Here is a 25,481-nt window from a genome sequence, read left to right on the forward strand (position 1 = left end):
GACCATGCTGAAACTGTGCTCATGAGTTAACCGCACTCACCTTAGGACACAGCGCAACAACCAACCTCATCGACACGAGGTTGACTTCAAACATCATCAACCAACCCCATAACTCTCAAACTTCACTACAGCCTCAATTTTAGGACACAAAATGGCCTCCAAAACACCATCAAAACCTACGACCCTCTCTCTCCTTACCAGGTTCCTGACCCCCCGCTATCCCCTCTACCTCTCCTCTCTCCTCCTGCGCCTCATCCTCCTCCTCTACGGCCTCTACCAGGATGCGCACTCCCCCCTCAAATACACAGACATCGACTATCTGGTCTTCACCGACGCAGCCCGTTTCGTGGCCCACGGGCCCTCTGCTCTAGGTCCCTACGAGCGCGAAACCTACCGCTACACGCCCCTCTTGGCATGGCTTTTGCTACCGACGGCGTATAACAACATGGGGTTTGGGAAGGTTGTGGATGTGGCAATGTTTAGCTTTGGGAAAATTCTATTTGCGGCTGCGGATTTGGCAGCGGGGTGGTTGCTCGAGAGGGTGTTGATGCGTGAGGGCGGGATGGATGGGGTTAAGGCAAGGAAGTATGCTGCTGTGTGGCTGTTGAATCCGATGGTTGCGACAATTAGTACGAGGGGTAGCTCGGAGGGGTTGTTGGGGGTGTTGGTGATGGCGCTAGTGACGACTGTGGTAGAGAAAAGGGTTGTGGTGGCAGGTGTGTTGTTAGGGTTGGGAGTGCATTTCAAGATTTATCCGTTCATCTACGCTTTTGCGGTAGTGTGGTGGATGGATCGGGAGAGAATGGGGGAAACCACTAAGAAGACATCATGGGTTGGGAAGGCCATTGGGTTCGTTACTCCGGAGAGAGTCTTGCTAGGTGTGGTCAGTCTCGCGACCTTTCTCGCTCTCAACGCCGTCATGTACACACTGTAAGTCTCCCCTTCACATCCCCGCAACCCCGATCCGCGATTCTAACAACACCTAGCTACGGCTTCCCCTTCCTCCAGCATACCTACCTCCACCATCTAACTCGTCTCGACCACCGTCACAACTTCAGCCCCTACAACACGCAACTCTACCTGTCATCTTCCCTCCCACCTTCCTCCGCAAGCCTTAAACCAGAATCCTTGGCCTTCATCCCTCAAATAACCCTCTCCTGCATCTTCATTCCCCTTACCCTGGCCAAATCCCACCTGCCGACCGCCATGCTCGCCCAGACCTTCGCCTTCGTTACCTTCAACAAGGTCTGCACCTCACAGTACTTTTTGTGGTACATGGTCCTGTTGCCACTGTACCTACCTCGTTCGACCTTTTTGAAAAACCCGAAGCTGGGGATCACCGCCGCAGTGTTGTGGGTGGCCGCGCAAGCAGTTTGGCTGCAACAAGGATATGAGCTGGAGTTTCTGGGGAAGAGCTCGTTTTTACCTGGGTTGTGGCTAGCGTCACTTGGCTTCTTCGGCGTGAATTGTTGGATCCTGGGAATTATTGTTGGCGATGGGGGAAGGTGAAAAATATTTAGGTTTGAGAGTTTGTAGATGTTAATAGATTGGTTCTGCTTTCTACGCTATGCTCTGTAGTCTATGTTAATCTTAGGTCAGCAAAAAGGCGGCTAAGACCAATATACCACTTCTCTTTTGCAGAGAGACTATAGGCGAGAGCATGGTACTTAATAGGATGCCAGAGGACCTGCCTTCTACAACTTAGGCTCGTTAATCCCAAGAGACCTCTCAATCTACTGACCGCGGACTAGCTGAACAAGAGGAATCTCCAAGCATACCACAGGCGACATACCCAATTAGACTGACCAGATAGGTGATGCAAGGCGTCCAGATGATTTAAACTTTCGTCCCTTTTCCTCTCGGGGGGAATCAATTATAAACCCGAACATCAATCCAGCCAACCCATACCATAAGTATACAGAACCCTCTACATCAATCAACAACGGGTCTCGAGAGAAGGGTGTTGACTGTGTCGTGCACACCAATGAAGAAAAGATAAGAGAAGAGATTACCAGGGGGTATGTATGCAACTGCCTGTCTCACTGCCCACATCCGCCCACAGACGCTCACGTCGAAAAGATATTTCAACACACCTACGCCCCTACTCCCAACCCATCCAAGCACCACGGCTCAGACGCAATTCATGCCCCGTATTCTCAGACACAATTCATGCCCCGGACTTGGGGACATTAGGCGCATCGTTAGCCACAGCCTCAGCGGCCGCAGTCCAGGCCTTATCGCCGAACTTGGCGCCGGAATGGTTGCTGTTCTGGTCGGTGCTCTTGCGCTTGTCCTTCTCCTTGTCTTTGCCCTTCTTCTTGGACTCCTTCTCCTTCTTCATGGCAGCCTCGGCTACGAGCTGCTCGAACACCATGTACTCGCCGCCCTCTTCTTCGGGAGTGCGCTTGGCCTGGGATGTGTTAGCTACTTGATGGGCAACGGAAAAGCATGAGGAACAGACTCACCTCTGAGCAAATCTGCCCAACAATAACCAGCGCTTCGGCACGCTGCAGGCGCTTGGCTAGCGGCACCTTCTTATCGTAAAGGACGGCATCGCAGACCTCGCGCAGGACGCTCTGGATTTCAAACTTGGAGCCGCGCCAGGCAGCAGTCAGGATCTTGCCAGTGACGCGCTGCTCGTACTCAACCCTCTTCTCCTCGGTCCAGTCCTCGCCGCCCTGGGCCTCCAGGCGAGCCATCTCCTCCATGGTAGCCTGGGCGTCAATGGCGCTGCTGATCGTGTTCCAGGTATCCTTGACTACAGTGCCCTTCTCCTTCATGCGCGCAAAGAAGCCACCAACACCGAAGAACTTCTGGCTGCGCAGCAGGGTAGTGCCCTTCGTGACGTAAACCTGGCCGATCGCATGCAGGATGTCCACGCCGAACGAGTTCATCTTGAGCTCCTCAACCTCCAGCTTGATCTTTTCCTTGAAAGCCTCCTTGACCTCCTTAGTGACCGGCTCCGCCTCAGTAAGGATCGAGAGTCGATCGATCAACTTTTCAGTCAACATCTTGACGCGCTTCTGCCTGGCCTCAGCGCGCTCCTTCTCGTACTGCTCCAGCTTCTCTCGCTGCTCCTTGCTCAGAGCACCCTTCGACTTCTTGTCCTTTTCTTTGCGCTTGCTAACATCCTCCTGAGCGGCGTGCGCTGCGGGCTCCTCCGAGGACTTATCCATGAGAGCCGGGCGAATGGGAATCTGGGTCGACCAGCTGCCGCCGGGGGTTGCTGCGCCGGAGCCCTGGGGTGTCGGACCGTCGCTAGCAACCTTCTCGCCGGTCTCATCCTCAATCACGACCTTGGGCGCTGCAGGCTTTTTCTCGCCCGATGCATCAGCCTCGCCTGTTGTTGCGGCCGCAGCTGCGGCGGCTGCAGCAGCCTCCTCGTTTTCCTCAGCACCATCCATAGTGATGTTGAGAGTCGCCGTGAGGTCTTTCATGAGGCTAATCTCGCCGATCCAGTCCATGAACGCCTCTCCGCCAAAGATCATGGAGAAGAACTCGGCGGGGTCGACGAAACCCTCGGACGGGCGGGCAGATTCTTTACCATATTTGTCGTATTGCTTGCGCAGCTCCTCGTTAGACAGCACCTGGTAGGCTTCACCGATTTCTTGAAACCGCCGGTGGGCGTCGGGATCATTGGGGTTCTTGTCTGGCGCGGGGTAACAAGTCGGTCAGTGCTACGGATTGCAAACTGACTGAGAAGCATACGAGAGTAATGCGACTAACCAGGATGGTGCTTGATGGCGAGCTTGCGGTACGCCTTCTTGATCTCGAGATCTGTGGCTGTCGGCGGGACGCCGAGGATATCGTAGTAGGTCGTATCAGCTACCATGGTGAAGGCTGCTCTCGACCGCGAGGGAGTACGGGTTGCAAACGGAAGATAGGGAGAGAAGTCGGTGTCTGGTTGAAAAAGTCGGTTGGGTCAGGCTCTGCTTCACGGCCTCTCGCGCACAGTAAAAGCGGTCGATGCCTTGGGCGATAAATGAAACCGACTGACTGACCGAAGGTGAGATGCACGTATGAGTAACGGGGTACCGCGTTGTTGTATGATGACTACCCGGGCAAAGGAAAATTTCCTGACAGCGATAAGACGCGCACGTGGCTGAGGCAGTGCCTTGATCGATGGTGTCGATCGAAAAAGGCAATTCGTCGGTGTGAATGGGTTCAGGCAAGGTCCGGATGCTGGGGCGATGTCGAGTTTGCCTGACAATCGTAGGGCGTTGTTAGTATTAATTAATTGTTTTATTGCGCAAACGGCAGACGAGTCCTCGCTAAGGTGGTTCGTCGTTGTCTTTCGCGATTTCCGACCGCCCGTCCTAGACTTACTCGAGGGCAAGGCTGCATGGATGGCTCAAGGCCCAAGTGGATGCCAAAAACCAAAAAGCCCAAGCAAAAACAGCCCCATCCCAGCAAGGCTGCAGGCACGGGATTAGCCGGACGCCGGCAGCCCACTGCCAGCGAGGGGCGCTGCGGCGCGGTCTGGGGAGCTGGGCCCTCTCAAGACCGGCGGGGTTGCATCATCCCGCAGCCACCTCACACAGAATTCCACACTTTTTTGCATGTGAGAGCCGTGAATAGAGGCCGACAATACCCATCTGCTTTCTCCAATCTTTATTTTTTCTACGATCCTGCTGAAGCTCGGAGTATGATATTAGGTTCTAGAAGCTAACGAAAGATCAAGACAGCAATTTTGAACCTTACTTCCCATCTTCTTGCCCACCAACCTCCGCCGACGAGCTTACTCGATCCCCGCAGCTTTCATGCGCTCAAAGCACCTCCGATAAGCCTCATGTACCTCCGGCACTTCATACCCGTACTCCTTCAGCTTCGTCTCCAGCTTCGTCGTGTCCAGCTTGCAGTTGCTACGTCCAGCCTTAAGCACCTTGGCCTGCTCCTCCAGACTGAAATTTTTCCAGGTAAACGACGGCCGCACGATCTCACGGAATAGCGTGAGCACCTCGTTGTGCGAGATGGCTCCGGGGTTGGTGAAGTTGTACACGCCCGTCTCGCCATGCTCAGCGAGCAAAACCGACGCCGGCAGCAGGTCTGTCAAGATTGTGTTGCTGTTTGGGATGTCGACCACATACTCGTACTTGGTGATTTTGGTCACGAAGTTGCGCGGGTGCAAGTCGTCCGAGACGGGCATGCGGAGCCGCAGGATCAAGCAGTTGCTGTATTGTTTAAGTATCTGTATGCTGTTAGCTTCCACTCACTCTGAGAGGCGTCAGTTGCAGCGTACCTCCTCCACGTGCGCCTTGGTCATCGAGTAGAAGCTCCCTGCAAAGTTGGGCGGGTCGGTTTCCTTAAAGCCAGGCCCATCCCAAGGATGCGCCTCATCGTACTGATAAATGCATCCTGTGGCAAAGACTGTGCAGTGGATGTTGAGCAGCCAGCAGCAGTCGGCCAGGTTCAGTGTGCCAATGACATTCGACCGCATGGTGGCCTCCTTGTTGTCCTCGCACCAGTCGACATTCGGCCGCCCCGTGCATCCAGCCGCGTTCAGGACGTGGGTTGGCTGGATGCGCTTGAGCTCCGCCAGCACCTCTTCGCGGTTTTCCATGCGGACAGTCGTCGCGTAAACCTCCTTTCCCTGCTGTTCCAGCAGGGTTTTAAGATGTCCAGCAATCCAGCCATTGCCGCCCCAAATCAGGAAGCGGTTCTTCTTGGTGCCGTCTGCGTCGCCTGCCATAATGCCCACGAATTGACTGAATGTCAGGTAGGAAGTCCGGGTGAAAGCTCGGATTTAAGAAAGATGCTGTGACAGAAAAACTCGGGTATGTTTGGCGGATAAGTTAACATGATGGCGTAGTCACATGGCCGGCACATCCGACCTACAACTTCTTGTCCAGGTCGTTGCGTTTGTCTCCCCGGTGACCTTACCACCTTGCGTCAAGTTTCAACCCAGAACAACAAGTTCACCAATCGATGCTTCCTGCAGCCGGTGAAGCGGGTTATCTGCCTAACATGCTGACCTATCGACTTGCCCGCTCTGGCATCGTCGGGATGTAACGGCGCTGTCCAGCTCCGTGGTCCAGATCGGGAGGTTGACGGACCTCCGTCCCGGCTTCGAGTCTGCGGGGGCACACACAAAACAAAAACGTGATTTGGGCTTCACAAAGTCCACAATTTCATTCTTGGTATGACAGATATCAAAGCACATCACCATTGGGTTGTTGAGCGAAGAGTGCGGCTCAATATGTGTAGCGTAGGAGGACATTGCGTCCCAACAACACTTCCTGTACAACCCTACGATTTACATGCTGGTCATGGACTTCTTGACGTTGACCGCCATGTCAGTGACAAAAAGTGTTGACAACTTGTCGCGTTCTGCAGCGGCCACGGTGGTGAAGGCGCAAGAGGAGCCACAAGCCAGCCGTGCGGCGGGAGGACCGCCACAAACTCTCCAAACTGGCCAATAAGAGGTCATTTTTGGACAAAAAACCAGGGGTAAAGTGGGGCAAACTCAGCTTGGATGGGCTCCCATTTGCGGCTAGGATTAGCGATCAACTTCATTTTTCCGCCCAGATTTCTGGAGAACGACAATTTAGCAGTGGAGCCGGGGACCCTTCTTCTGGGCCCGATCAACTCCAACCTCTCGACACCTACCCCCTTCTCCGCAGCCTCATCATCCACCGTCTGACCGTCGCTCGTCGTCTGGAGACTTCAAGCCGCCAGCTAGTTGCGCCAATTGCCTCGATCTCGAGCGGGTGTTGAGTGTTGAGTCAACCAGCCGCGCCCAGATTCTCGAGAACAGTGCTCCCCACCCGTTTCAACGCGTGGCCGCGACCCAACGACCAACCAGACCATACCCCTCGAAGGCGATCCCAGCTCCCTCGATCGGTGCGCCCGTGCTTCACCAATTGCCCTTATACCCTCTCTGAAAGTCAGTTTCTACGCCGAGGTCTCCCTTAACAGCAGGGAGAGACCAGCACCCGAAAATGGTGGCCGCTAAGCAGCTCGTCTACTTCCTCCTCCACCCCAATGAGCTGAGGAATATCATCCAATGGTTCGTCTCCTCGCCTTCACTTTCCAAAAATCTTTCGCGATGCTAATACGTCTGCAGGAAGGTCTGGCACCAGCCTGTCCATGCTCGCGACCCTTCCAAGGAGAGTGAAACCCAGAAGCAATGTTTCTACTACCTGAACAAGACGTCGCGGTCATTCGCTGCCGTCATCCAAGAACTCAACCCTGAGCTGCTGATGCCAGTATGCCTATTCTATCTGGTATTGCGCGGCCTGGACACCATTGAGGATGACATGACCATCGACGTTAAGAAAAAGGAGCCGCTGCTGCGCAGCTTCCACGACATCATTGAGCAGGATGGCTGGACGTTCCACGAGAATGGCCCGAACGAAAAGGACCGGGAACTCCTGGTGCACTTCGACGTCGTCATTACGGAGCTGAAGAAGATCAAACCAGAGTACTACGAGATTATCAAGGACATCACCAAGAAGATGGGCGACGGTATGGCCGACTACGCACTCAACGCCGAGCACAATATCAACGGCGTCTCGACGGTCCCCGATTATGAGCTGTACTGCCACTACGTGGCTGGTCTGGTGGGCGAGGGCTTGACAAGGCTGTTCGTCAAGAGCGGGTTGGCCACTCCCAAGCTGATGGACCGCCCCGAGTTGACCGAGAGCATGGGTCAGTTCCTGCAGAAGACCAACATCATCCGCGATGTTCACGAGGACTGGCTCGACAAGCGCCGGTTCTGGCCGAAAGAGATTTGGAGCAAGTATGTTGACAAGTGGGACGACCTGTTCGACCCCAAGAATCGTGAGAAGGCGTTGCACTGCAGCTCTGAGATGGTTCTGAATGCTCTTAAGCACGCCGAGGAGTGCCTCTTCTACATGGCCCACATCCGCGACCAGAGTGTGTTCAACTTTGTCGCGATCCCCCAAAGCATGGCTATTGCTACACTCGAGCTGGTCTTCCGCAACCCGGCCATTTTCGAGCGGAATGTCAAGATCACCAAGGGCGACGCTTGCCGCTTGATGATCGAGTCGACACAGAATCTGCGCGTTGTATGCGAGGTCTTCCGTCGCTATGCCAGGAGAATACACAAAAAGAACGACCCTCGGGATCCGCATTTCTTGGCCATCAGCGCGCAGTGCGGGAAGGCAAGTGTCCTTTTTCCGTTTGGTAGCTGAGCTCAGTAAGAAACTAATACACCCCAGATCGAGCAATTCATCGAGACTCTCTTCCCTAGCCAAGACCCCAACAAGATCGCCGCCGAAAAGATCAACGGCATGGACGCCTGGGAGACTTTCTACCTGGCTCTGTCCGTCTTTGGCGCTATTGGTGTCATGACTGTTTTATCGGTATGATTAGTGCCTTTTTTTGCTGCTCTCTCTCTCCTAGACCTCCTTTTTTGTTACGCTCAGACATTCGCAGCCACTTTTTTCCGTCCCAGAATGTGGATTCTTGCTGACGTAATCCGCACAGGTTGGCATTGCTTATCTACTGGGCGCACAACTCGACGACTTCTTCAAAAACCTCGACCAGGCGCTTGGCGGGAGTGTCAAGCCTATCACGACAGCCACCGTCGAGCACGCCGAACTGTGAAAACGCTACTTGCACTCTCGCGGTCAGGGCTGCGACGCGGCTTCTCTTCCCTATTTTTACTTTTTTCTTGGTTTCATTTGTTCCTTGGTTCCCTGTCCGATATACCTTCCTAATGATGACACTATTGCCGTTGATGAAGATATGGGACGCTCACAAACTCCGTTGGGAGAAATTTTTGTATACGATCTAAACGTATGAACACGAGAGCGGTTCTCCGGAACGAAACGTCAAAAATATGTCCTGACATGCGATTTTCTTTTCCCACGAGAGACGACGAAACCTACAACTACCTAGATGCCTGCTTGCACATGATGTGCATACCTACCTAATTGCTGACAGCGAATACACGCGTTGGTTTATGGTTGCCCGGTCCCCTTTGCTTTTTTACTGATTTTCACATGTGTAGTGAAGTGCACGGTTGAACTTCCCTCTATCCAGCTGCAACCCCTTCTTCGGTCTCGTCTCTGAGACTTTCATCTCAAAACAAGCACGGATGTCAAATTGCAATTCAGTCGTGCCCTTTTCCCACCTACTTGTAGATGGAAATTGGGCTTTGATGGCTGTGGTTGTGCCGAAGATGTGCTGATATTGATCTCTTTTGTGCAAGAAGCCTGGTATCCGGGCACATCGTCGACTGAGTTCCCCTCGTATCATGGGGGACTTGTCGGGGATGGATTGCGGACATTTCTCCCCGTATTAAAATATTCTGCTCAAGAATTGAGTCCGGGTGGAAGATGATACCGTCAATAGCCAAAAGGAAGACGTAGAAGTTGTGACGGGATGCCATGTCGTAATATGGACGGGAATGAGAGTTCCTCTTCTAGTTCACCCAGTCTATAGTTTAGGAGACGCAGCTCGTAAGTCCGAACCGCGAACCTTAGATCTCGATAACCCAATCATCACTGGAAAAGCTTGCTATTCAAGCTTGGCTCTGATTCGAGGGTAAAAACGCAAGATCTGAGGTGGGCAAAGTGGAGTGGAGGTTAAGGTTGGCGAATTGGTAAGTGCTTGCTTGTTTGAGCTTTGGTGTTCAAAAAGGACCTTGGGAGCTTGTATGGACCTCCTTTGCCGAGTTGGTCGATGTCGCATCGGTTTCGCGCCTTTGAGGGATGCTATTTCCAGAAGCTTTGAGGGCTGCTTTGTCCGGTCTGGTATGTGGAATGAGACGTCTCAATCGAGGATAGTGTTTTGCATCGAACAAGATGGGCCGACTTGAAAAATGCCCATGTCTAAAGTTATTTATTTACTTAATTTGTTGATTTTGCCTTTTCCATCAAAACACGTTCGTGAAGTCAAACTCGCTAAACCTCACACCTACCAGTAAGTCAGTTAGCTTTAACTCAAGAGTCTGGAACTTAAGATAGCAAGACGGGTACCACCCCCCACCACCCGCACCGTCCTACTGACCCACGTGTAAACGGTGTGGACGGTGTGGTAAGTCTTGCATCGTCTGCTTGTCTGTTCCGGCGCGGGATTGGTTCCCGAATGGGGAACATGCTTCCTTTTGTCTGAAACTGCGGGAAGGGAGGGATAGAAGAAGGGGAGGGGGGGGGCGGCTTAAAATTCTGAAACACAACTCTTAGTCGTGTGGGGTGAGGGGCACGACGCCAAGAAGGGTTGACATCAGCCCCTGGCGACGTGAGCATCGAGATTGTTGATAGATTGAAGCAGTAAGCTCTTGACGAACTGCTCGAGGAATATTGGGAGTTTGAAATGTCGTCCTCATCATTTTGAATCAAACCTTCGGAGATGATATTCGACTGAGATAATCCATAAACATCATCACAACGGTTGTGTGGCCGTGAGGGGGCGTAAAACTCTCAGACAAACGGTTTCATGCGCTCACACTTGTTGATCCAGATCAAGAACCTCGCCCTTCAACCTAAGCTGAATGCAGGCCCAAGGAGCAGGAACAAAAGTCGGTGAGTCGAGCGAGGGCCAAATGGCAAGATTTGCCGCAAACATCACCTATTCACCCCTGTCTGATTGCATCAAAATTGTTCATCCAACATTCCACCCACCATCAGGGCGGGTTTTTTTTTTCTTAATTGTATGTACCGGTACCAAGGCAATTGCATACCCCAAGCAAACAGGCCACACTAAAACTTCCCATTTGGCCCCCATATTAACGGTCCTAAGATGCTTTTGAGCAGTATGGCTTTGCTTGTTGGTAGTATGTGCCTTGCGATGGTGTTATATACAGAACCTGCTGCCAACAAACGAACCAGAAAAAGTCAAAAAGCTTCCCTTCGAATATACCAACCAGTTATGTGTTATGACGTGTAAAAACATTTGAGCTATGCTTGCCTTGCCTGCTTGATTGCTTGCTTTCCAAACCGCCTGCCTGCCTGCCTGCCATCCATGCATACCTAGGTTAAAACCTTTTCAACTCGTAGGCGTAGAAGTAGGAACTGCAGCACCATTCCTCTGCTGCTTCTGCTGCTCACGGAACCACTTCTCCAGCCATGTGCTGCCCGCGCGGAAAGGCCTATTCCTAAACCTTCCCCGGCCGCGACCCGTCCTCTGCGTCGGGGTAGCAGTAGCCACGGCTGTCGTCGTAGGCGTAGGCTTCACAATCACCCCCGGAACTTCCGTCTCCACTTGTGTGGGAGTTGGCGTCGTCGACGTAACAGACCCGAGCTCACCCTCTGATGGCGTTGTTACCGACCCTTCCTAAGGATAGGAGAAGAAACCATTGTTGGCGATCAGGTCGGTCGTGCCGGGCACGTTGTTGCGCACGCGGGCGCCCGTGCGTCTCGCGAGCTCCTTGATGCGGTTGGAGACCGCCTGCACGCCCGTGATGCCCTCCAGACGCATGAGGTAGGCCGCAAGACCAGCGACATGGGGCGCAGCCATGGAAGTGCCCGAGAGAACGGCCTCGTCGTTGTCGTTGCGGATGCCGACGCTCAGGATGCGGACACCAGGGGCGTAGATGTCGACGAGCGAGCCGAAGTTGCTGAAGGAGGCGCGCTGATCGTTGCGGGGGTCGATAGCGCCGACGGTGATGGCGGCCTCAGCGGAGCCGGGTGAGGTATTGGCGGTGTCTTGGTTCTCGTTACCGGCGGCGACAACGGGGACGACGCCGGCGGCCTCAAGCTGGTTGATGGCGCTGTTGATAGCACGAGAGCGGGAACCACCGAGAGACATGTTCATGACGGCCTTGCCACCGATACCGAGGGCAGTGACGTTGCGGACAACTGGATTGTTATTAGTGTCTTGCTAAAAGCAAGAGAAGGGGGGGGGTTGTGTGAGATCCGACATACCAAACTGCATGCCCTCAAGCACACCAGAGTTGGTACCGGAACCGTCGGCATCGAGTACCTTGACGGAGACCAGCTTGACCTTCTTGGCAACACCGAAGGTCTTGCCGCCAATAGTGCCAGCGACGTGGCTGCCGTGGCCGTTCTCGTCGTCAGGCTGGAGAAATTAGTAAGCGTTCGAGCGTCACGTATAGGGAGGGATACGTACCGAATTGTCGACGAAGTTAGCCCCAAAGACAGCGCGGCCCTCAAACTCAGAATGTGTGAGCCTGATTCCAGTGTCAACGACATACGCGGTGATGCCCTCGCCACCGCTGTCGTCGAAGATGTAGCCACGATTGCCAGCCGTGGCATGGCTGATGCGAGCCAGACCCGTGGGCGCATTGCCCTGGAAGGACCGAGCATTGAGGCTGATATACTCATCCTGCTCGATGTAGCTGACCTCCTTGCTCTCAAAGATCTCATTGATCAGCACATCATCGGCCTCCAGAGACATGGCGCGCCAGCCATTGACCTTGAAGGTCTTGACGGCAGTCGACAGGAATTTGCCAGTGTGTGGGCTACGCTTGCCCAGGTTGCGCTTGGCGATAGTTTTAATGACCATGGTCTCGTGGGCTTCGACTTCCTCATCGGAGAAGGTGTTGTTGTAGACAACGATGTAGCGGTTCGGCACGGGGTTGCGCACGTCGGGGTTCGAAATAGGGATACCCAGGTACGTCTTGCCCGTCGTCGACGACTTGATACGGGCCGGCTCCGGGGCGGGAGCCGCCGTCACGCCGAGGACTGATAGGGCAAAAGTTAATGCTGTGAGCAGTCGGCCGGCCATGGCTGCGGCGGGTTTCAACTCAATTGAGTCGTTGCGAAAGTTTGCTGAAAGAGCGACGCTGGCGAAGTATGTGAAGGAGAAGACGAAACAAAAAGGACTACTCTCGTCTGGGCTCGGCCGACCGAGATGGCTATGAAAAAGACGAGTATGAAGAACCGAACTTGGGTCGATTCGATCAAGAGAGCGAGAGAGTTAGGCTACCTATACCCGGGCAGCACGCAGTGAGAGAGCGTGAGGGAGGGTCAGAATAGAAGTCGAAGAGGTACAATAGGAATACAAAAAGGAGGGTCGAAGGCGATCACCGGGTGCCTTGGCCCTTTGGAAGAGAAAGATACGGCAGGACAAAAAGGATAAAGAAACAAGCAACGGCAGGAGAATAGCAACACGGCCAGGACTCAATGCGAAAGAGGGAGGGCAAGCAGACCGGCTGCTCTATTTAACTGAAAATGCTTCGCATGAAGGACGGTGTGGCTCGTTGAAGGAGGGATGGCCCCTTACGGCAGCCAGGGTAGGTACATGTACCATTGTACCTCATACACAGTAGTGCCATGGCTATCCGTCCTGCAACTTGTTGCTGCTGCCGAGCGTTGCTTTCTTGTGGGGATAGTTGCAATGGTGCTCCGGCGAACAACAGCAAAGAAGACAGGGGCCAATCCTTGATGCCGCGGGACATCATTGGGGCGCACCCCTGGCCGGCCGCCGCTATTCTTCATGCCAAGTCAAACGGTGGGAGATCCCCTGAGTAGTCCTGCCGGGTGGGGCAGCGCTGTTCGTCCAGTCGGAGCACAGTTTTGACTTTCGACCCAAGTCGCATGCCCACCGAGAGGCCCCTTAACAATCACTGAATCTCAAACGCGCAGCCTCTGCTCCTCCCGCTCCTCGATATCCTAGCATCGTCATCGTAATTGTTCTCCACCTAACATGGCCATCCCAAGCGACCGGTTGCCGAGTTTTGAAGTGCCGAATAGGGCATTCTCGGATGGAGATAGAGCGTCGAGTTGGGCCGAAAAACAAGGTCTAACACTCCGCATCGGCCGCATCGACAACATCAGATGGACCGCCTGTAATTGCCATCCATACTGGCCAGTATCCCCAGGGCCGGAGCGGCCTCAGTAGCCCATGGCAGCGCTAATACATGCGAGGAGAAGCCCGCCTTCCGATATGTACACTTGCTGCCTTTGACAACCGTCACAACTGTGATTACATGCGATGCGATATTTGTTATGGTGTTAAGACGCCGTATTATGGCAATCGACGGCAGATCGGCTCGACCTGCAAGTCGCTGACAAACTGCCAGTCTTCCATCTCGATTCTCGACGCCGACGTGGTATTGTTTGCAGCCGCGCCGCTCGCCTATCCCCGATCTTCTCGTCTATCCCACAGATCCCCCGCGATGGACGACCGAGTGCGTAGACAAACTGTAAGATTGGCATGCCCGTTCTCCCACGAATCGTGGCTTGGTTGGGCCGTGCGAGTTGGTGAGACGAGCGATGAGCCTATCGCCCGGCGGGCCCCTGCAATCAAGCAGCTGAGACGGCCTCGACCAATCGAGTGCCGCCGCGCGGGACGAAGACGTGAGGCTCAAAACGGGAGGCTTCTTTTATCCCAACCACAAGCGCACTGTGTGCTGAAAGGAACATTGTTTCTTTGAAGAAACATCGCTCAAACACCGCAACTTTCGCTATTGTTATGACAGGAGCAAGCCATGGATCAGAGGATTCAGCATTGGTAGGCAATTTGGCCTGGAGTGTGGGATTGGTGCAACATTGGGGGATTTGCAAGAACTGAAATCAGGCGATCGAAAACGCTGGAGTCGAACTCCTCCAGGGCCTGAGACGTCACAGACAGCTGGTGCCAGCAGACGGGTCCACCGCTGACGGAAGCTTCTTCCGAACCCCACATTACTTGTAAGTTACCGATTGCAGTACGCTAAGTGGGCCACATCTTACGCCAAGTTTCGTAAGTTACATACACCAGAACAGTCTGGTTAATGACTTTTGGATCATAGCAAAGAAGCTACTCGAGACGAGTGCACTGCTACAACGATGCCAACTTCCAAAACTTTGACCGGATATGTGGTGACTTCATCCATCACCGCGAGCCAAGGAGTACGTTTAGCATTGATGGCGCTAGATTACTTGACCGCAAACATTCAATACTCCAAAAATGGAAGCCAGCAGGCGGGAGAATTCAAGACGCCGATGAGGGTTTTGTCGCGCCCTGTGCGGTTTCAACATCCCAGCACAGCCCAACAAGGTTACTGCAAGCGCGCTCTGAAACTCTGAAACAGCAGCGTCTGCCTTCCACAAATCTCCACCGGCTCACAGATGGTGTAATGCGATGAGGTGCCGAGAGCGAGCGTTTCGACGCATCCCCCAGGAATGCAACCGCGCTGTCGGAGATTTGCCAGTGGCGTCGTCATTCTGTGTGCAGTTAACTAGTTCCTCCACCAACAAGAGCGTTTGGCGTGAAAAAGCGATGCCAAGCTCTGTCTGGTGTCTCTGGGCCTGAAAAGCGTTTGAAACATATCTCAGATCCGAGAGTCTAGTAGGTTACCAGTTGAAAAGATGAAAATAGAGTCTTCTCGCGACCCTGGAAACACATTGTTGGGTGTTCTGCAACAGCATCGACCGCGGAATGAATTGGTCGGGGTCTAGAATTCATCATTGCGATGCCTTTCGCGCTAGGTCATCCGTGGTTCCCAAAGAGGAAGACGGCGGTGTCGTTAAGGAGGTGATGCGCATGCGCATGACATAAACATGGCAGGACGTCGATGATTGTGAGGCTCTGCTCAACTCCAGATCAGCATGCACCGGGGCACAGACAGTGGGCATGATGACAGATATTAAGTCTCCGGGTTTTCATCCGTCCGCATTGCTATGCTCCTGCCTGGGAGCCGCACTCGGCATGACAGGGAGGTCCTTCGATAAGGTCCTGCCTGAAGCCCACCTTCGAATTAGACTTCGGATCGGAATAAGATAGACTGGAAGATACCATCAAACCTAGACCCGCTAGACTCCCGTGCCACGGGCCCGGCCAGCTCTACTCACCGCTGTGGCGCCGTGCCGAGCCCTGATCACACAGACAGGGACCGAGCCGGTATCGGCGGCCCCAGGGACCGACGGATCACCGTTCACCAACGGCCCGTCAGCAACCCCACAAGCCACCGGCGGAGGAGTGGGGATGCAATGGTCGGCGTTGCGAGAAAAATGGAGTACTGCGGAGTCCATCCAGAATATCCATGATCATCATCATTCAACGGCCGGCTCCGCCGACGGCGAAACGACGGCGGACACTGGCAAAGAATGGTAAGCGTGTTGGCAGGTAGATTTTTCTGTTTGCTCGGCCATGGGATAACAGCACGTGACCATCCATTGCCCCATTTGTCGTTGAGGAAGGCCGGTTGCGGCAGATTAGTTGGCTTGAGTAAATAAGGGCCCAGGTGTGCTCAGGAAGCTGGAGGTGAAGTGCTGGATAGGAGACTCGCGCAAGATTGCAATGTCAGTCGATGGCCACTTTATGTGCTTGCTGCTTTTAATGACTGTGGCAGTGTAGATCACTTCATCAAATGGGCCACCTTCGCTGTTTGGTTGCCCAGGTTCGCTGGCTCGCTATCGCTATCGATAGGAATGAGATGAGTGGGCGATGAGCGAGCGGTCGCTGATGAGCAGCGGCCAATCTCTTCTTGCGTGCCGCTTGGCTCAGGCCCAGCCCGGCTCTTGTGTTCGCCGCTGGTTGGGAATTGTACCAGGTTTTTCTGTTATCATTATTATTTTCCACCCTCGATCTTTCCTCTCCAACCAACAGTGACCAGTGACACTGAGGGTCTCGCACCTTCACTTATTCGCTCGTTACGGAGGACCCTTTTTTCCAACTCTGCCCCATCCCTAACCCGCGCGGTCACGAGCACGTCGTCCATTGGCACTCGTTCTGGCTCTGACGCTGGCATTGAACGGGCAAAGAAACATTTTGCATCCAGCTAAAGCTAGAGACCAAACGGACCAAGCACAAGCACGCGACTTGCAGCTAACCACAGCAACGCCCGCCATCTGCGGAACACTTCACTTTTTTCCCAGCCCAACAGCCATTGCGCCTTTGCAGCGTGACACTTAACCTCTTCTTATCTATCCTTGACCAGGGCGGTTCGAAGGCGGTCCGCAACGCAGCATCGCAGTAATAACGCAACGTCAAAATCAAAATCATCGCTATCGGAATCACGATTACGGAGTCCCACATGCACACGCTGCACGCTGCGTAAACTGAGCACAGGCGTACCTCACCCTCTGTGCTTCGCAAAACTTCCTGTCCTCGACCCACCAGCGAACCACTTTAACCGCTGCGCTGCTGCTCGAGCGGCGATCTAATTCCCTCTTTCACGATTTCTCCCGTCCGAGCTTCCTCCTGCTTGCCGGCATATAAATACCGACTGCCCGTAATTGTCTTTGACATTTGATTTCGCCTCAGGATCTTCGCCGCCAAATAGAAGATTCCTCAGGCGCAAACCAGCCACGGTTCCTTCCTCCTCTCCGTTACAGGATCGCGAGCGTTGCACCGCTCTCTCGTTTCCAATCTCGTTGTTCCCTTGTACTGCCCTGCAACTGCAACCAGCCAAGCAGCTTTCCCGTCTGCCACAGCATAGGTCCCTAGGCGGCCTGGCTGATTTTGCCTTATGGTCTTACAAGAACACCTGCCGCCAGGCCTCTGCTGCGCCAGTGCTCTTCGAGCAGACAACCTCGTTATGGAAACGGAGCTCGACTTCCAGACAACCCCTACCTGTAGCTGCAGCGATGCCAGCGTCTGTGATCGCCTTCCCGATAACGGCACCAGTGCCGAGAGAGAGGAGAATGCAGGAGAGCCCCAACAACAAGCACAGGGCGAGCAGCAACAAAATGGCAAGGACCCGGCGGCCGAGCTCGCCTCCATCATGACGGCGACCTCGAACCCCGTGTCCCCTGGCACGTCCAGTCCACCACTGGATCAAGCCAGACGCCAGGACTTCACTCCCCCCACACGTCCAAGCAGCACGCCATTCCCTCAGCTCGGCCCGCGCAGCACCGACCTGGACTGTAGCAGCTGTCCCTATGGGCCCACAACGTACGGAACTTCAGGAAGTCCCGAGCTCGAAGCCATCCCTACATCTGAACCCCCTGCTGCCGAAGCTGCTGCCCCCGTCAGATATTCGATTGCCAACCTCCCCGCGGAAATCCACGAGTGCATCCTCGACCACCTGTTCGGCTTCCGGGTCTCGGCCACTTCGCGGTCTTCCATCACTCGTTGGGGAACTGCCCTGCGCCATCCCCGCCGTCGTGAACTCTCCGAGCTTGCTCTCGTCAGCCGTGCCTGGCGTGACCTGATCCAGGAGCGGCTCTTCCGGCATATCAAACTTAAAGCATCGATTGCATCGCTGGAACAGGCTACAGTGTTTTTCGAGGAGCATCCCCATCTCAGGGATTATGTCAAGCACGTGGAGCTGTGGTTTCCCGTGTTCCATGCTCGCTTTGGGCCGCTGCATCTGTCGAATGTCAACTCGTTGCCGCATGTCACACCGGAGGGGCTCACGGCTGCGCATTATTGCTTGCCGGTCGATAACTGCTCGCTGGAGGAAGCGTTTCAATTCGTGAAGGACGTGTTGCCAGGAGCATGCATATTGACACTGGAGGGCGGCGAGCGGAAGAAGGCACCGAAAGTTCGGTACTGGGTCCGCGATCCCGCCACGCCAGATGTCCCGCCACGGGTTATGCCCCAGATTCCGGGAATCAGGACGTTGATATGCCGGGGCCAATGGAATTTGATTCGCAGCGTGGAGGATTTTCGAACCATCATGTCGGCGCTGCCGAACCTGCTCGAGTGGCATGGGTCATATAGTAAGCCGAAGTCGAAGAGTTATTTGACTATGGCCGAGGTCCTCCCCCACGTGAGACGGCTGGATCCAGGACTGACTGCACTCACTCTGTGCATTGAGGGGGATTATCGGCGCGAACCTGCGATTCCCCCTTTCTTTCAGAAGGTTGCTCACCGCGTGCATTTCTGCCATCGCATGGCCGTAGCTGCCTCATCCCCTAGTCTAGAAAACTTTGTTTATACCGGTAGGGTTTGTAAAGGGTTCTTTCTGGAATTGTTGCGCCTGCTGGGCAACGAAGATGATGAGAAGCTGTGGAAAGGGCAGTCCAGGGAGAGAAAGCTCAGATCGATCGATCTTACCGTCAAGAACTGCTGTCGCAAACGCGATGAGAACCTACACGATACAGGTTCGGGTATCACAGAAATGAAGTTTATTCATGCCTTTGAGGAGCTTGTCATTGCGGGGATTAGGGTATTGGGGAGGATCCCGAGTCTGGAGACGTTGCGGATTCGCCACGTCGACCTAGGTTTGTCCTCCCCCCTTCCCCCTTGCCCTTCTCCTTCCCCTTTTCCTCAACTTTTTTACGTGACTTGACGGTTGCTGACCAATGTCCTAGACTCTCCGATCCCCCAACTAAATCCCTACTTCCACCTCAAGCCCTCCGGCCGGGTCACTGGCGTGTGGAGCGACGCCATCCTGTCTGAGCTCGCACGTGCGCGCCCCGGAGCCCGCTTTGATGAACTTTCCGAATCTTTTTACGGCTGTCCCATCGTCAGCCACAACTTCCTTTCCGTGCACGGCCACGGCCACGGCCACAGCGGCGGCGGTACCGCCAGCAGTGCGTCCAGCGTGATGGGCGCGAGCACGTCTGGCTTGGTACCGCACTTAGCTACGCCCGGGCCGGGTGGCATGGCGACCATGCAGTACCTGACTATGAAGGATGGCAGGCCGGTGATTATTGGGCCGGATGGGGTGCCGCAGGGGCAGGGGATACCAAAGATCAGGGCGGTGTCGATGAAGTTGAGTAATTATGCATTGTTGAGCGAGGCGATGATGGGGAATTAAATTAGGTGGGAAAGGTCAGAACGACTGCCGTACGATTTTGAACGAATGGTTGCATAACCATTCAGCTTCTGGGATGGCGGCACGATTCGATGGGGAAGTTGGGGTTTGCTCAGGGGATTTGAAGAGAAGCTGTCTGAGGTGTTCCGGATAGATCGTAATGGGACTGAATGGGAGTTAATTAGGGAGTGTAAGGGAAGGAAGGGTATACCCGGGCTGGCTTTGCTTTGTTGTGTGGTGTTTTTTTCGCGGGGGGGGGGGGGGAAGTGGGATAGGTCGGGATAGGTCGGGGATATTTAACTGGGTTTCACTGACGTTTAATTTCTATTTCAAATTATCTAGTTTTCGTTGATTGCTCCTGTCGAGGGTTGATGCTTGTCCACCTTAATCAGCTGAGAAACCTACGATGGAGGTTTTTTTTGCCTGGAGAGGAAGATTAACATCTCCTGACGTTAACCTTCCCCAGGGGGAAAAATGCTGCAGATGGAATGGGACTTGGCCCGGACGAATAGAGAGGCACTTCGGTTTTGATCCGATTTGGCGTCTGAGAGGTTCTTTATCTTCTTGGTGCATATCGGGAGGGAATTCTCAGATTGGGTCTGGTGGTCTTCATCGTTAATACCTGTAGCTACCGCCCATTATCTCTGTTGTATATTATGTCGTGTTGGAACATCGCTCTAAATCCCCTAATTAGTGGTGCGTGGTCCTCCAAGCAGTGACAACGCGCGAGAACAAAGATACCTTGCATACAGTGATCTCACCTGCTTTGCTTCATCTCAGCATGGCGATGTGCTCTCTCTGAGTTGCCATTTGCAAGATGTGTGCTTTGAGGACAGGAGACTTGCTACCATTACAACTATGAGATAGAAGACAACTTCGCCCGATAGCCACAGTGGAACTGAAAGAGATCCCAGCAATCCACGTGCCACTTGCAGATGGTCAAAGTAACGGCTCGCTAACATAATAACCCCCCAACCTTTGCTTATTATTCTCCTCTAGCGTCAAGCACGGCAGTCAGTGAGTTCGTTGTATAGTTATATATGGAAGAAACGCCCGCTCAGCGGCGCTCTTAGAGCAGGCCATTATGGCGTCAATCCCTAATGTCTTAGCGTCCCTATCCACTTGAGAGGTCACGGCCCATGGCGTCCATGGGAACTGAATTGTCAGTAGAAAGATTGACATACTGTCTGGATAACTCCCGCAAGGTAATTGATTGCCCCAGTTTACATACTGCTATCTTTGTTTGAGGAATATCTATCGTCACCATAAGCAGCAGATTTATAGTGCAACAACAGAAGTTGTTCAAGAGGCATTGCAGCTGAATTCCCATTCTGTGTGTCCTTACAAAAAAAGTTCAACACTCTGCTCTGGGTATCTAACTCTTATTTATTATACACCTGACTACCTCTTCTCTTCCCTTCAACCACTGGAGGCATCATCTCATACACTCTCAACGTCATTCGACGTGTTGTGTTGTGATGCCTGCCCTACCACGATAACCCAGAGCCTCTGTATTTGTACTATTCTAATATCCGGAGAGACCCTAACAAGAAGAAACAGCAACCCGTCCAGGCATACGATGATAATAGGGAATAGGCAGGTCAGAAAAAAGTTCGGGACCGGAACGGATAGCCCTCCTTTGTTCCTTAACAGAAATAAGTGGTATAAAACGGAGTAGTGGTACGGTATGGTATGATATGCGGTATGCTAACAGGAATGATGAAAAACCCCTCTCACGCCATGCCAAAGCAAAAAGGAAAAAAAAAAGCAGCAAACCCCAATAAAATGTGTGTAAACCCAACCATTCATCCATCCCGCACCCATCCAGCCCACCTAATCCCGATAGCACCCGGCCCAGACAGAGAGATGCGATTATGTTTGTTTTTCTTTTTTTTTCTGGGTGATGATGAAAGTGTGAAAGGATAGACTTGAAAAAGGATAATTACTTCCCCCACCCCCTTTGGCCCATTATGGGCATCTCGTCAGCTCCCGCCTTCAATTAGGCAAGCTGATCCTCTTTCCCTCAACTCCAACAATCCCATCGTCCGCAGGGAAATCGATCCCGCTATCCCGATCCTGCGCGGCCTTACTCCTCGGCCTCTCCTCTTCCTCGTCAGTCTCTTCTTCGCTCTCCATCTCACTCTCCTCCTCAGTCTCCGTCCTCCCACCAACACCATAAAACACACCCCCATCTGCATCCCCGTCATCCTCATCGCCCTCAATCCCCCTCTCCCTCCGTTCAACCTCCTCTGGCGCAAGAACCCTCCCGCCTAAGCTAACATCGCTCACGTTCACCTTATATGCCAGCGCACGCTGGCCTTCTTTGATGAGTTCCTCAGTCCAGTTGAGACAACGCCGGATGGACTGGTTGATCTTCTGAGAGGTGATGAGGAGTTGCTGGTGACGAGTAAGATCGAGCTGGAGACGGCGCTCGTCGCGTTTGGCGCGCTGAATGCGACGGTGTTTCTTTTCGATTTCTTTGATGTTGAGCTCGGTGTTGGGGTTTTCGGAGTTAGAGATGTTTATGTTGCTGTTGGAATCAGTTTGGCCGTCAACAACAGGCTTTTCTGGCATTCCTCGGCTTTCCGTAGGTTGTGATGGCGCTGTCATCGTCGCAGCTGGCGCTTCCTCTACGCCAGACAGGTTGTCCGACAGATCATCGTCGTCCTCCTCCTCCTCCTCTTCATCCGAAATATCCGACGGCGAGGGCTCCTCAGCTGACAAGAAGTCGTCGTCATCATCCTCGTCGAGATCATCCAGACTCTTCCCAGCCTTGGCCAGCACACCACCTTCAACAGGGGTGTCAGACGGCATGAAGCTCAGACGTCCAGCACGAGACAAGCGCTGGTAGCGCCGCAGCTCCGCAGTCTGCTTGCGCAGCTGGCGTTCAAGACTGCGGTTAATGGCTGCCAGACTGGCGTTGGTAATCTCCAGATCCTGAACCTTGCGCTCCCGTCGGGCATTCGCAACGATATCGTCGACCTCATTGTCCTGAGATGTCCTGTTCGGGTTGGCCAGGGAGGGCCCGTGGCTGTCGTCGGACGCAGCAAAGTCTTCGGCGACTTGGGCCAGAGAGGCAAACCCTGGACCCGGCAGGCTCACCGGGCGGTTGTTTGTGGGTGAAGCGCTGCCTGATGATGGCAGCGAGCTGTGAGAAGATATTCTTCTCCCAGAGACAGAGAGCTCGGCGGGAGTTGCGCTCTTGGGACGATCCTGTTTCGGTGCCCGAAGCGGCAGCTCACCGCTTACTCTTCTTGGCCCTGCCTGGCTGGCAAGGTTCACGGTAGGTGACTTTGGCGAAACCAAGCTAGGAGTGCTTGTGCGAGTGGAAGGTAGCTGTGAACATTGTGTCGGTTTGGCAGGTGATGTTGGCCTTGCTGCGCCAGTCGGTGCCCTAGATGCTGTTGATACAACGGAGCCGGATCTCTTGTGCCTAGCAGGAGAAATCTTGGGAGCTGGCTGGAGCTCAGGAGTTCCATTGGCATAGACGAACTTGCTGTTCAAGCTGTCTGGGGCAGCTGGAGAGGCCAGGGGGGGAGAGAGAGGGCCTTGGGGGCTTGCGACGCTATTGCCGTTTGCATAGAAGAAGTTACTGGCTGTAGGAGTCGGCTGTGCCCGGTGTTGTTGTTGTTGTTGTTGTTGTTGTTGTTGTTGTGGTTGTGGTTGTGGTTGTTGATAGTGTTGTTGCTGCGCCTTCTTTTGTGCATGGGCGTCAGAGGCATAAAAGAACTTGGAGTCTAAGTCCTTATCTGACCGGCCGGGAGTACCGGCATCGGAAGGAGAGGTGACATTCACAACGGGGCCCTTGGGAGTATCTTCGGGTGTTCCCGCGGTAGAGCGAGTCTCCCAGTAGTCGTCTGAGACCTTCGGGAGTCTGGGAGTGATCGTAGGAGTAGAATGGTTGCTATCGACGCGGATCTGTCTCGAGGAGGCTCGGGGGGTGAGGGTCGGGGGATCACGGCGGCTGCCAATCACGCTTGGGGAGTGGTGTAGTGGTGTCTGGGAGCGCGAGGAGGCAAGCTTGGGAGTTAGCGGCGGCTTGTTTGCATTCCGGGCGATCGACGACTGGCGAGTGCTGGCAAGCACGGGAGGGCGCTGGGGGTCGTAGGACGGCATTCTGGGAGCGGCCAAAGGATAGAGAGCTGGGCTTGGGTCGGCGCTGGCGTTGGCGTTCGGATTCAGAGGGCTTTTCACAACGGGGGCATTTTGACAAGCGGCAGCAAGCTTTAGCGGATACCGGGGCAGCGGCAGCGGCGACACTGGCGGTGATGCGGTAGAGAAGGCGACGTCCGGACACACGGCCGGGTTGGTGGTGATAGTGGCGGCAATGCGGGCGGTTTTCCTGCGACCGGCGGCACTCGACAGCGTACTCGTCGCTGTCGTCGTCAAAATTCCCGCAGACAGCCTGGGTCTTGCGGGTTCAGACAGTACTGAGCTCGTCGGGCTTGGAGGACGGGCAGAAACAGTGGAGAGCGTGCGTCTGTGAGTAAGAGAAAGTCCCAAGGCGGTGGGCGAGGAGGTGTATTGGTGGTGTTGCGAGGGCGGTGGCATTGGCATTGCGGAGAGCGGAGAGCGGTACGCTGGGTACTAGGTACTCTGGGCACGCTGTACGCTTTGGGGAAGTGGACTATCAGGCCCAACCCTGACTGCAAGCAGGCGCTGTGATTCGCTGGATGGGAGAAATCTCAGTGAAACACAGGGCACGGCACCTGGCAGCAATACGGTACCGTACAATAATGCGTGTAAATGTGCGTAATGACAGACACTGGGAGGGCAGGCAGCACGCAGCAGATGGGGTCTAATCTCGCTGCGAGCTCGAGATTTTGCGAGGCGATGGGTCCGAGACCAATTGCTGGAGGTCTTCAAAATTGGGCGTGGAAACACACGAAGAATACATGAAGCGTTCACAATGAGTGCGAGGGGAGAAAAAAAGAGAGAATGCGAAATGCGACGGCAGATCTGCACAAAGGGGCGGCCGTGGATTTGAAGCCCGACCGAGGGCGGCCGTCACGCATTCAGCGACATCCCAGTGCAACGGATCGCTACAAATCGGTCATCCTTCATTATCTTGCGCGTTGCTTCTCCGTCGCCATTCCGTGGCCGCTCCGTGCCATCCCCATTAGCATCGCCGAATTGTTGCTCACCGCCTGGACTGGCCGAGTGTTGCTGGTGTGTTCATCTCATCAGACATCGACTCTTCTCTCCCCGTTTGGTCCCCAGTTCGTCCCAGCGGCAAGAACCCGCCTGCGCCCGGCAGCTGCCCAGGCGGCCCAGATCTGGCGCGGGCCCCACCCACTCTTTTGATCGCTGGGCCCATCTTGTCCTCTGCCTGGCCCGACAACTGGGGACAACTGGCCTGCTGCCGCTCTGCCGGGCAGCGGCCCCTGCCTGCTCCTGCCGACCCCTGCTGGGTGTGACTAAAATTCCTTGCTCCTTTGCTGGCTGCTGCCACTTACTGCAACGCTTTTTTTCTGGGCGGCCACGAGGGCGAAAATGAAGGGCAGCAACGCTACGAAACGCTGGACTGGGCGCCAAAAAAAGATGCAATTAATGGGAAATCGTCATTTGCCTCGCTAACACACCACGCAGCCCACCCTCATTCCACGTTCCGAGGGGCTCCGAGCTGCCACGCTGCTCGACTGTACTCAGAAAATACGTAGTGAGAACTTGTACAACAGTGTATACAGCATCACGTCTCGCACACTGCACATATCGCAGAAACACAATTCCGGCCTCTATCGATCCAGCGCCATCTCATCGAGTCGAGTCATCGCAACGCGGTGGCACTTCAAATCGTACACAGATTGAGTGCCCCTCCATCGGGCCATCCCCCGCCGATCCACTGGCCGCAACCCAAGTAAAAAACCCAAGGAACCCACGGCACAGAGAACACACCCACGGTCCCAAAAGGTCCCATGCGCCG

The 25,481-nt window shown here is 54.3% G+C and overlaps 7 protein-coding genes across 7 annotated transcripts; 3 read left to right on the plus strand and 4 right to left on the minus strand.

Moving 5' to 3' along the window:
- Positions 1-151: 151 nt before the first annotated feature.
- On the plus strand, positions 152-1,705 carry CTHT_0047800 (uncharacterized protein; the record flags this gene model as incomplete). The annotated part of the gene is made up of 3 exons (XM_006695082.1): positions 152-930; positions 987-1,259; positions 1,642-1,705. The coding sequence occupies 3 exons, from the start codon at positions 152-154 to the stop codon at positions 1,703-1,705; spliced, it is 1,116 nt and encodes a 371-aa protein (XP_006695145.1).
- Positions 1,706-2,167: 462 nt separating this feature from the next.
- Positions 2,168-3,832, minus strand: CTHT_0047810 (uncharacterized protein; the record flags this gene model as incomplete). Its single annotated transcript, XM_006695083.1, has 3 exons — positions 2,168-2,410; positions 2,466-3,649; positions 3,727-3,832. 3 exons carry the CDS (start codon positions 3,830-3,832, stop codon positions 2,168-2,170), a joined length of 1,533 nt encoding a protein of 510 aa, XP_006695146.1.
- Positions 3,833-4,738: 906 nt separating this feature from the next.
- On the minus strand, positions 4,739-5,689 carry CTHT_0047820 (uncharacterized protein; the record flags this gene model as incomplete). Its single annotated transcript, XM_006695084.1, has 2 exons — positions 4,739-5,188; positions 5,240-5,689. 2 exons carry the CDS (start codon positions 5,687-5,689, stop codon positions 4,739-4,741), a joined length of 900 nt encoding a protein of 299 aa, XP_006695147.1.
- A 1,249-nt stretch (positions 5,690-6,938) lies between these two features.
- Positions 6,939-8,568, plus strand: CTHT_0047830 (farnesyl-diphosphate farnesyltransferase-like protein; the record flags this gene model as incomplete). Its single annotated transcript, XM_006695085.1, has 4 exons — positions 6,939-7,006; positions 7,064-8,027; positions 8,181-8,324; positions 8,449-8,568. The coding sequence occupies 4 exons, from the start codon at positions 6,939-6,941 to the stop codon at positions 8,566-8,568; spliced, it is 1,296 nt and encodes a 431-aa protein (XP_006695148.1).
- A 2,385-nt stretch (positions 8,569-10,953) lies between these two features.
- On the minus strand, positions 10,954-12,654 carry CTHT_0047840 (uncharacterized protein; the record flags this gene model as incomplete). The annotated part of the gene is made up of 4 exons (XM_006695086.1): positions 10,954-11,168; positions 11,262-11,765; positions 11,832-11,985; positions 12,037-12,654. 4 exons carry the CDS (start codon positions 12,652-12,654, stop codon positions 10,954-10,956), a joined length of 1,491 nt encoding a protein of 496 aa, XP_006695149.1.
- A 4,669-nt stretch (positions 12,655-17,323) lies between these two features.
- Positions 17,324-19,561, plus strand: CTHT_0047850 (uncharacterized protein; the record flags this gene model as incomplete). The annotated part of the gene is made up of 2 exons (XM_006695087.1): positions 17,324-19,022; positions 19,113-19,561. 2 exons carry the CDS (start codon positions 17,324-17,326, stop codon positions 19,559-19,561), a joined length of 2,148 nt encoding a protein of 715 aa, XP_006695150.1.
- A 1,992-nt stretch (positions 19,562-21,553) lies between these two features.
- Positions 21,554-24,115, minus strand: CTHT_0047860 (uncharacterized protein; the record flags this gene model as incomplete). Its single annotated transcript, XM_006695088.1, has 1 exon — positions 21,554-24,115. One exon carries the CDS (start codon positions 24,113-24,115, stop codon positions 21,554-21,556), a length of 2,562 nt encoding a protein of 853 aa, XP_006695151.1.
- Between the last annotated feature and the right edge of the window lie 1,366 nt (positions 24,116-25,481).

Source organism: Thermochaetoides thermophila (genome assembly GCF_000221225.1).
Source record: "Thermochaetoides thermophila DSM 1495 unplaced genomic scaffold scf7180000011819, whole genome shotgun sequence".
In the NCBI taxonomy this organism is placed as follows: Eukaryota; Fungi; Ascomycota; class Sordariomycetes; order Sordariales; family Chaetomiaceae; genus Thermochaetoides; species Thermochaetoides thermophila.